Below are 10,520 nucleotides of genomic sequence, written 5' to 3' on the forward strand. Positions count from 1 at the left end.
ATTAATTAATAATCAAATTAATGAATTTGATTAATTAATTGATAAATTAATAATCATAGTTTATGTTAACATATTTTAATGAATACCATTAAGCATTGTTCATAATTAAGACTTAAAATTTACTACATTTCCTCTCACACTGTATCACTTTCCCCTTACAAAATGCCTGACAGAATAATGTAAGGAAGAAGGGTTTGTGTATTAATTTAGATTCCACTGCATTTGTTACTAATATAAAATGTTCTCAGTTCTCCATTAGCACTGATCACTCCCACTCGCCCACACAATCCCATGCTGATTTCTTCAGAAATGTCTCACAGCCCAACCTATTAATTACATTTTTCACAGGAAAACAACCTGTGCAGTGAAAGTGAGGGGGAGGGTCCGAAGAGGAGAGCCAAGTCTAGGTTCCATGACAGGCCACCTGAAAATTCACAGGACTCAAATGCAAAGCCAGTGGCCTTATAGTGATTAGTCTAACTACAATAGTCTGGGGAGGACCTGGAGAGGGCAGTGTGCAAAGCCTCCTGTGCCCAACCCAGAGCAACTACACCAGGAAGAAGAGGGGGACCAGGCAGGCAGCCTGTGCAGGTGTCATAGTTTTTCATGTCTAGAGGTAGTGTCTCAGTCCATGACTATCATGGTAGGGACACAGCACCAGGCAGGCAGGCATGCTACTGGAGCTTTCATCCTCATCTGCAAATAGGAGGCAGAGAGAGCTAACTGAAAATGAACTGAGCTTTTGAAACCTCAAAGCCGAACCCTCAGTGACACACCTCCTAGTCCTCCTCAAATAGTTCCACCAACTAGGGATCAAATATTCAAACATATGAACCTATGGGGCCCATTCTCATTCAAACCAACACAGGTGGGAAAATTCTAAAGGACACTGAGGGCAAAAACCTTATTCTAGTGTTGGAAAAGTCAAGAGAGTGTCACAGATGGTGAGGAGTGCTTTGAGCATAGTGACCATGGGGCTCACACTACTGACAGTGAAATTGTGCCATCCAGGAGCAGGGGAGCCCTGTCAGAGAACAGCTCTGCCCCAGACATCCAAACCTGACGGCTCACCCAAACTTGGTGCCTCAACCTAACCCTGATTCTACTGTCTGAAAACCTTGTGAGTTGCCTGGGAGCTGAGAACCCTGGAGTGTTTCACAGAGGGACTTAAACATTTAGAGTAGATAGCAGACTGCTTCCTGGACACACTGGAGTTGAGGGTGACATATGGATAAGAGATGCCCAAGACATTGCCCCCAAAGGCTTCCTGTTCAGGAGATGAAATGGGGTCTCAGGAGTCTGGGTTAGAAGACAGCACACCATGTACCAATAAGGATCACACTCCACACACCAAGTTGGCCTGCAGGATCAGGGTGGATGTGCCAAAACTGATAGTGTGTGCTGTAACACGACAGGGAGAGAATACATTGGGTCCTTTAGGTCCCAGAGGATGGCCTCCTAGGTTGGATGGGGGCAGGGCACAATCTCACAGAGAAAGTCTATTGATACCCAGGCAGAAGGCATGGAGAGCATCATATCAACAGTGGCCCTCTTTGGAAACACCCTGGCAGATATGACAATTTGTCTTGTTTCACCTGGGGGTGGGGTATCATTAGCTGACAACAGAGTGGCTTTTGAACTTTTGGTTGGTTTTTTTTTTTTTTTTTTTTTTTTTTCTGCTTTTGTAAATATTTTCCCTAAAGGGAGTCCCCATGACCTAGTCTAAGAAATGGAGGTTTAGCACTGACACCCCACATATACCAACTACGACCATATGAGGCAAGGTCCACCCCCACAGAGCCTCTACTGTGGTCCTGGGGTATCTCTGTGAGAATCACTCGACTCTCATCTCCCCAACTGCAGGCTCTTCTTTCTTGAGTGGTGAGGACTGTGATGTCAGCTGCCCCTGATGTATCTTTCATTTCAGCACTGTGGTTGCAGCAGTGGCTACAGCAGGATTTGGAGAGGAAGTCCAGGAATATGTGATTTTAACTCATTGTTTCAAGGGGTATCAGTCCATAGTGGTAAGAAGGCATGTCAAAAGTGTTTCTATCCCTGGCAATGAAACTTTTCTTCTTCACATCATAGCACATAGGGAATAGAGAATGAGACCAGACGTTGGAGCCAAGCTGTAACGCTCAAAGTGTCACACTCCCGGTAATCCACCTCAACCAGCTATGCCCCACCCTTTCCCAAATCAGCATCACTGGGGACAAAATATGATCCTGTGGGGGAAATTTCAGATTTAAACAATCACACACACATGACTTTGCTTATTTTAAAGTTTTGCTTTATTTTAAATTTCTGTGTGTGGATATGTGCATATAAGTGCTGTTGCCTGCAGAGACCAGACAGGGCATTGTATTATCTGGACCTAGTTACTGGCCTTTGTAAACCACCTGATGTAGATGCTGAGATGGTAATGTCTTCAGAGCAATGTGTGCTCTTAACTACTGAGTCATCTCTCCAGCCCATTGGATTTGTTCTTTAGTATCTTTTATTCATTCATTCATTTATTCATTCATTTATTTATTTATTTATTTACCTATCTATCTATCTATCTATCTATCTATCTATCTATCTATCTATCTATCTATCTATTGTATATGAGTGCTCTGTTTTCATGCACACCAGAAGAGGGAATCAGATTCTGCTACAGATGGTTGTGAGCCACCATCTGTTGCTGGGATTGAATTCAGGACCTCTGGAAGAGCAGGCATTGCTCTTAACTGCTGAGCTATCTCTCCAGCGCCCTGTTCTTTAGTATCTTAAAAAATGGAAGGAAGGAAGAAAGGAAGGAAGGAAGTCTCCCATTCTGTTCTCCTTTCTTTAGTGAACTCCTGTTTGGTGTTTAACTTCTTGGGTTGATTCTCTGCTTTTATCTTTCCTCTGTTTCTCATCTCTGTCTCCTTAGTCTGTGTCCTGGGAGACTGTTCTCAAAGCTACTATGTCCACCTGTTCTAGCAAAACACTATAGTTGTTCTCACTTGCACTTTTGCTACAACATCAGCTATCCCTACTCCTCACAGTCTGAAAATTTTTAATGGAAAATTCCAGATATAAGCAACTTATGAGTTTTAATTTGTACACCCATCTAAAGGGTATAATGAGATCACATGCTGTTCTCATGTCCTGCCCCAGACAAGACCCTTTGTCCAGAGTATCCATGTTGTATATAGTACCTACTCTTTAGTCATGTAGTAAGCCATCGCAGTGATTACGTTGACAATGGGAATACCAACATGTGGGTCTTAAGTAAACCTTTGATAGGAGCCTAATGCTACCTCACATTATTCTCCTCATTCACTTTGCTTTGCCCTAACATACAGACACTCCATCATCTCCTGGTATCATAATAGTGGGGGTAAATCAAAACAGCATTTTGAAGGAGACACTGGATACTCCAACAATTTTGACTACAGCATGCCATTATAATCATTCTATCATGATATCAATTACTATTAATGTCCTATAGTTAAACTTGATCATAGGCATGTCTGTATAGGGTTTGGTACTATCTGTATGGGGTATCTGTGAGAGAGGTGTGTTGGAACAGAGCCCCGTGGGTAAGGGATGACTACTGTATTCATTTTTATTATGGACATAATTTCTACAAATGTTTTCTTAGTTTTGAATGCCAATTTTTACCTCACTCTTGTGTCATGGATGCAATTCTTTTAGTCTTTCCAGGACACAGTTTCAATAATCAGAAGCTTGCTTCTACTTTCTGCCTCATCTCAGCTTTGAGTAAATGGGCTTTTCCTGTTTCTCTCTGTTGTCTCTCTGAACCTGTTAAACGTTTTCATCAAGTGTCTGAGCCTCAAACTGGCCCTTAAGGTTTTACAAGGGACTCTTAAAAGTTCTGCTGATGGTAGTCCAGTGTTCATGACATAATTATTCTTTGACTCTGTAGGCCTGGGGAGAGCCTTGCAAGCCTCAAAGCCTTGTATGTTAAAATAAAGATTGGAAATGACAATTGCAAAAGGCCCAAAGAACCAAGGAAGACACACTCTCAGGTGCTGAGGCTTTGCTCATGTGGCTGAAGATGACGCAGATGCTGCCTCTAAGTGTCCCGTGTGGTTCCCTGTGGTTCCAGCTGCCTAAGAATCTTATACAGTAGCTTTGAGTATTAGTTAGGACAATGCATTTTGAAGGTATATGGCACTGAACAACTACACAGCAAATGCTGCAAAAATAACAGTAGTCACATCATGATAAGCCATGTATGTAACAGTCACTAATGTGAGATAGTCCTGTGACAAGGAACTTGCACTCTGTGGAGTAGAAGGCTGATAAAAGAGAGTTAAAAAATAACAGTGAGAACTGGGTGGTGCTGGTGCACAGCTTCCATCCCAGCACTTAGGAGGCAGAGGCAGGTGGATCTCTGTGCATTTGAGGCCAATCTGGTCTACAGAGTGAGTCTAGACAGCCAGGGCTACGTAGAGAAATGTTGTCTCAAAAGCCAACAAACAAACAAGTAACCAAACAACAACTACTTAACAAACAAACAAACAAATAAAAAACAGAGAAGAGACGTGTAGAAAGGCTTATAATGATAAAGTAGGAAAAGCAAGAGGGAAACCATGAAAACCTAAGAAAAGCTGAGCTAGGAGGCAAGAGACAGCCTGGCTGAAGACGTAGTTTGAAGGATTTGGATGGTAAGACGAGACCTTCAATAAGACAGTAAGCACAGAGCTGGAGAGATGGCTCAGGGGTTACAGCCAACCTGGATTCAGTTCCCACACGGTTCACAAGCACCTGTAACTCTAGTTCCAGGGGACCCTATTCCCTCTTCTGGCCTTTGCAGACACCTGCGATCATGCGGCATCACTTACACAGACATACACATGCACATTATTAAAAAAGACCTTAAAAATATAATTAAAAATTCTGGAACCTCTTTCTCTCAGGAAAAGTCCTGTTGGTTGATTATCTGAGATATATCTGAGGGAAAGGCACAGGCTTGTGTCCCTGTGATTTTAATCAATGCCAGTCAGTCAGTGATGCGTCTGCATTTTAATTGGTTGTTAGTATTCCAGGCTTCTGTCTCAAGGTGATTGGAGTCACAAGCTGGGAAAGTTTGTAGTCCAGAGAAATAAATAAGTACTAGAGTAAAGCAAGATGTGCAGCGGAGTTGAGAAATCATAAGCACCCCCTTCTTCAGTTTCATGAACCTTCCCAGTGGTGTGGCCCCATCCAATTTAGTTTATGAGCAGAAAGTGATAGTGTGCTTTTTAGAGGTCCTAGGAGTCCCTTCTACCCTTTGGGCCTAAATGTTCTGCCTCTGCAGAAATAAAGCCACTACCTCCCTATCCCAGAAAGAAACTTCTAGAAGCTCCTGTCTTGTTCCTGCCAACCTAGATCAATAAACTGCTTGACCTTCAAGAATTCCATTATCTCTTTGTGTCTGTGTGGCATTTAGGGATGTGACTAAAAATATCAAAGCTGCTTGGAAGTGAAGTAGAGCTGGCTGCAGGGACGTGGATGGGTCAACCCTTAACTGAGAGATTCAGACATCCTGGAGGCACTAGTTGGGGTGTGGGCTGTGTGCTGGAGCTAGGAGTGGGTTCTCTGGAGGGTGCACAGGGGCCAGGCCTTCTGTGAGGCCTGGAGCAGTGGAACTGAAGGTGTATCTAGCATGTATATGTGACTGGCTTGTCTTTAGGGGCTTGCTGGCATGACTGACCCTGTCTGGGGTCGGGGAGGCTGTTCTTGGTTTTTGATGGGCACACACTGCTGTGGAATGTGTGCTCTGGACTCTGCTGAGGCTCAGCTTCTGCTTCAGGCAAGTCCTCTGCAGCTCAGGAGGAAGGGTCTTTGGTGTGGTGGAGGGGCCACAGTGCAGCGTGAGGAGTTAAGTGGTAGAGGAAGAAATAAAAGTCTGAGTGAGGCCAGTCTAGAAGAGCTCACAGAGTTGAGAGGACTTCAGCCTTTGCTCAGTCAGGTGGGAACTCATGGAAATGAACGGAGCAGCACAGCCTGGGCTTTAGTTTGGTTCAGATGAAAGATACAGATGGCTGGAAATACCGTGGCAATGCTATTAGGAAGAAAATCAAATTCTGAATGTGTTTTGAAGGTAGAGACAAAAGGGTTTGTGATGAGTTGTATCTAGGTGACAGAGAAAGAGGACTCTAAAGTATCACCTGGAAAATCAGGAGGGCAGTGTGACATTCACCGGGGAAGACCTATGGTAGACTATGGGAGGAAAAGTGTGAACTAGGCTGTGCAGACACAGTGAGGTCAGGGTAAACCTCCGAACCTCAGTTAGGCATGTTGGGTCTGTGAATAGCTAGATAAATTCAGTTGGATACGCTGGCTAGAATGTTAGGTTAGGAGTTGTCTTTCTTCCTTCCCCATCACTGTGACAAAATCCCTGACACATGCAGTTTAAGGAAGGAAGGGTTTATCTGGCCCACAGTTGGAGGTGATTCGGCCCTCTGTGGTCAGGAAGGCATGGCAGTGAGAGCACAAGGCAGCTTACAGTTCATCTAGACTCAAGAAGCTGAGAGAGCTACGTACCTGCAGGTCTTTCTCCTTTTTTCTCTTTATGTTTATTCAGGAACCCAGCCTCAGTCAAACCTCTCCGGAGAAAGCCTTACAAATGTGGTGGCACACCTCTGTAATTCTAGCACTCAGCGAGGCACAGGCAGGTGGATCTCTGGGAGTTCAAGGCCAGCCTGATCTACAAAGCAAGTCCAGGACAGCTAAGGCTACACAGAGAAATGCTGTCTCTAAAAACAAACAAACAAACAAACAAAGCCTTGTGAATATATCAAAAAATATGTCCCTTAGGTGCTTTAGTCAACTTGATGATGAAAACTAGTCAGGAATCACTAGTCTTTTGGTGACATTTTTTAGCCACAAGGCTGAATAGAATCACTAGCAATATGAGCCCAATGCCCGGGACTCTGACATTTGTAGATCCAAGAGCTTAGAGGACAAAAGAGGCTGAGGTGGAGCCAGCAGAGTGGAGGGAAACTAGAGTGTAACGTCTCAGAAACACCAGGAGAGGAGTAAGCAGTGGTGTCGAATGCTCCAATGGCTCAGTTAAAAAGCAAGCCAGAACAGACTGATGAATGTGGCGACTGTGTCATTTGTGACCTTGGCAGGGGATGGCGGAGTAAAAAATTCTGATTTCTGTGTGTTTAACAGAGAATGAGAATGAAGACAGAGTCTTCATGGCAGAGAATCAGACTCCAAGCAAGAACAAAGTAGATTCTCAAGATTTTGTGTGTGTGTGTGTGTGTGTGTGTGTGTGTGTGTGTGCGCGCGCGCGCGCGCGTGTGTCTGTGTGTGTGTCTGTGTCTGTGTGCATGTGCGCGCGCGCGCGCGCGCGCGCGCGCGGCACAACATTTATTGGGGGAGGGGGCATCAGTCCTTCTTGGCCGCCGCCTTCCTCATGGCTGCCAGCACGCTGCTCAGCTCCTCCCGTTTCCTCTTGGAGCGGATGTGCGTGCCCACCCTCTTCTTGAACTTGAGCGCGCGCTTGTGCTTAGACACCTTGAGCAGCTCCACGGCGCACCGCTCGGACGGGGCGAAGCTGCACACCTCCCTGATCATGTCTCGCACGAACTTGGTGTGCTTGGTGAGGCGCCCGCGGCGCCGGCTGTGCCTCGGCTGGCTGACGTTCTTCATCACCTTGTGGGCCTTCTTGAGGCCCACGGCCATGGGGTAGCGCAGGGCCATGGCTGCTGCTCTCCCATGGCGGCCGAGACAGGAAGGACTCTCAAGATTTTATATGTCCTTTTTTACTCTGGACAAGAGAAAAAAAAGAAAACCACTGTATTTATGTGTTAATGAAATAACCAGGAAAGGAGAGTAATTTGCCAATGTAAAGGAGGAATTATTGGCTGGAGTACAGGAGAAGCCACTGATTTTAAATGTGTAATCAGGACAAATTTAGTGCCTTAACAGAAACACAAACCCAGCATGGTAATACCTATATACTATCCCAGTACTCACGAGGCTGAGGCAGAAGGAACCAAAGTTAAATGGTAGGTGGACTACACAGCAAGGTCCAAGCCAGCCAAGGCTGTATAACAAGACCCTGTCCCACGATTAGACAACAATACAAATTTATTATCTTACAATTCTGAAGGCTACAATTCCTAAAGTCCAGGTGGGCTTCGTTTCTTCTGGAGGCTCCAGAAGAGTGACTTCTTGTGTTGCTGCTACCCAAAGCCTGACTACTACCTGCCTCTTGGCCCCTCTCCTCAAGTTCAAAGCCAACCATGGAGGCAGGTCTTAGCTCGCCATGCATACACCACCTTTCTGACTCGACCTTTCACTTCTCTCCTATGAGGGTTTTCTCGTCATTGAGTCACCCAGATAATCTTCCCATCTCTGGAGCCTCTACTAAATCACAGCTGCCAACTCTGTCTGCCTTGGAGACAACTCCCCACAGGCTCTGGACATCAGGGTATAGGTGTTCTTCTGCCAGCGGCAGGCAGGATGTGGGATTGGTGGCTGTAGAGGAGCAGACATGGTCACAGGGGTCTACTGACGCCCTTTTCTTATTTCCTAGGTGAGAGCAGGAGCCGTGTCAAAGAACTGATGAGGGATGATAAGGAGAGAGAGTGAAAATGCAAAGGAGGAGACAGTGGATGGGAGAATACAGTTGGGTTTTCAGTAAGCAGTAATACTCATGGGAATTTGAAAGCGAAATTGACATGTATTTGTATTTCTCCGTCTGTGCTGCAGGGTGTGGGTGGCTGCTGAGACGGGGGATGGACGGTCAGCAAGTGGCTGGACTCAGCCAGACCCGAAACTATGCAGTCTACACAGCAGGACAAGGGCAGGGAGTTAATGTGTAGAGAGAGGCTGGCTGCAGAATTCACGTTGGACTACAAGGACACAGATCACATGACAGTGAACGAAGGAGGACTGGTGGTTTCTGACAGTGATTCGATTGAAGAATGCTGAGAGAGAGATTGGCTCTAGTCTAGAGGGAGTGAGTTGCTGAGAAGTTAGAGGTAGATGGAGAAGCTGAGGACTGTATACACTCTATATGCTCAAAGCCAGCAGCCTTGCTGCAACTGACAGAAAGTCACACAGCTGCCCCCAAAGACTGGCTCAGAGGTGCCACACCCACAGCCCATGCAGCCTTTTCTGAGTCACCCCTTCAATGTACCCAGGATGTGTCCTACAAGGTGCTGGGCCTGCTGAGGATCAGAGGTGAAAACAGTGCCTCTGCCTGGGAGGACACTCTGTTTGTGCCCATGCTACTCAGATTCCCATTCCCCTTCTGCCTCTCTCTCTCTCACATTCACTCTTCCTCTCACTCACACATGCACGTGCACACACACAAAGATCATTCAATCAATATGCTAAGTCTATTTAGACTTTAGACTGTGCCTTAAATTGTACTTTCTAGCTTTCAGGAATATAAAATTGCTCACACAATAAAGACTGATTTTTCTCTTTTTCCACAGTTCAGTTTTGATTATGTGAGTGTGTCATACTTTTCACCCAGGCATTCAACAAAAGGTTGGTTTGAGGAAAGACAAAAATCCTGTCAGTGTGCTGATAAGTTACAGCCATGAGTCAAATCACTAAGGAGGCAAACCTCCCCCTCCTCCTCTCCACCCCCTCCTCTCACTCACCTTCTAGACCACCTTGCTAGAGTCCTGAAGAACTGAGACCACCAGGTCGGCGCCACTGCCAGCTGGCAGAGGGAAAGCAATACCTGTGAGCATAAAGAGCACAAGCCACCTCCACCCCTCCATCCCACAGCATGTGGCTGCCCTCTTCTCTACACATGTCTGCCCATCCAGAGAATGGTGGGCAGCCCACGATCCTGCCAGGTTCTGTTGTCTCACGCACTCACACCCATTCAGGTGCACATTCGCACAGGTTCTTGCTTTGGACTTCATAGTCTGAAAAGTGAAGCTAAACAGAAGCTGTGTGATGGTTGGGCTCATTGTCACCTGGGCTAGGTTTTGAATCACCATGGAAATCCATCTGTGGTCATGTCTATGAGGCATTTTCCAGAATGGTTTTACTGAAGAGGGAACACCCACCCTAAATGGACATGAATAAAAAGAAGAAAGTGAGCCAAGCCCCAGCGTAAGCCCCTCTGTGACGCCTGGCTTCCCATGCAATGTGCCCATCTGCCTCATGCTCTTGCTGCCACATCACTACCAGGACAGCTGTGAGCCCACACCAAACACCTCCACCTTCAAGTTGCTTCTTGTCAAGCAACTTAATCACTTAACAATGAGAAAAGGAACTAAAATGAGCTGGAAGGAATAAACTCTTTTTCAAGCCTCAAATTACCAAAATGCAACCTCCATTTCTGGGGCTGCAGAAACACTCATAGACTAATATAGCCAAGGCTGTGCTTAAGATATTTAATAGGTGGTACACAGTGACCTCAGTGGAGTCTAGCATCCCTGGGACCATAGGAGGCTGTGCTTTAATCTTTTTTGTTTAGTCTGGAAACCATCTAACAGTCCTACCCTGGATGGCCCATGGACACAGACTTCCCTGGATGGCTCATGAACACAGCCTTTCCTGGATGG

General features: G+C 45.8%; 1 protein-coding gene across 1 annotated transcript; it reads right to left on the reverse strand.

Annotated features, from left to right (window-relative positions):
• Positions 1-7,371: 7,371 nt before the first annotated feature.
• Positions 7,372-7,718, reverse strand: LOC129690868 (60S ribosomal protein L36-like). Its single transcript, XM_055626710.1, has one exon. It carries the CDS (start codon positions 7,684-7,686, stop codon positions 7,372-7,374), a length of 315 nt encoding a protein of 104 aa, XP_055482685.1. The 5' UTR covers positions 7,687-7,718.
• Positions 7,719-10,520: the final 2,802 nt, after the last annotated feature.

The sequence above is a fragment of the Psammomys obesus genome, unplaced genomic scaffold (genome assembly GCF_907164565.1).
Source record: "Psammomys obesus unplaced genomic scaffold, mPsaObe1.curated_primary_1811, whole genome shotgun sequence".
NCBI lineage: Eukaryota > Metazoa > Chordata > Mammalia > Rodentia > Muridae > Psammomys > Psammomys obesus.

Bases quoted from the DNA above. Each gene is read 5' to 3' on its own strand.
- LOC129690868 (XM_055626710.1), bottom strand. From the start codon at position 7,686: ATGGCCCTGCGCTACCCCATGGCCGTGGGCCTCAAGAAGGCCCACAAG.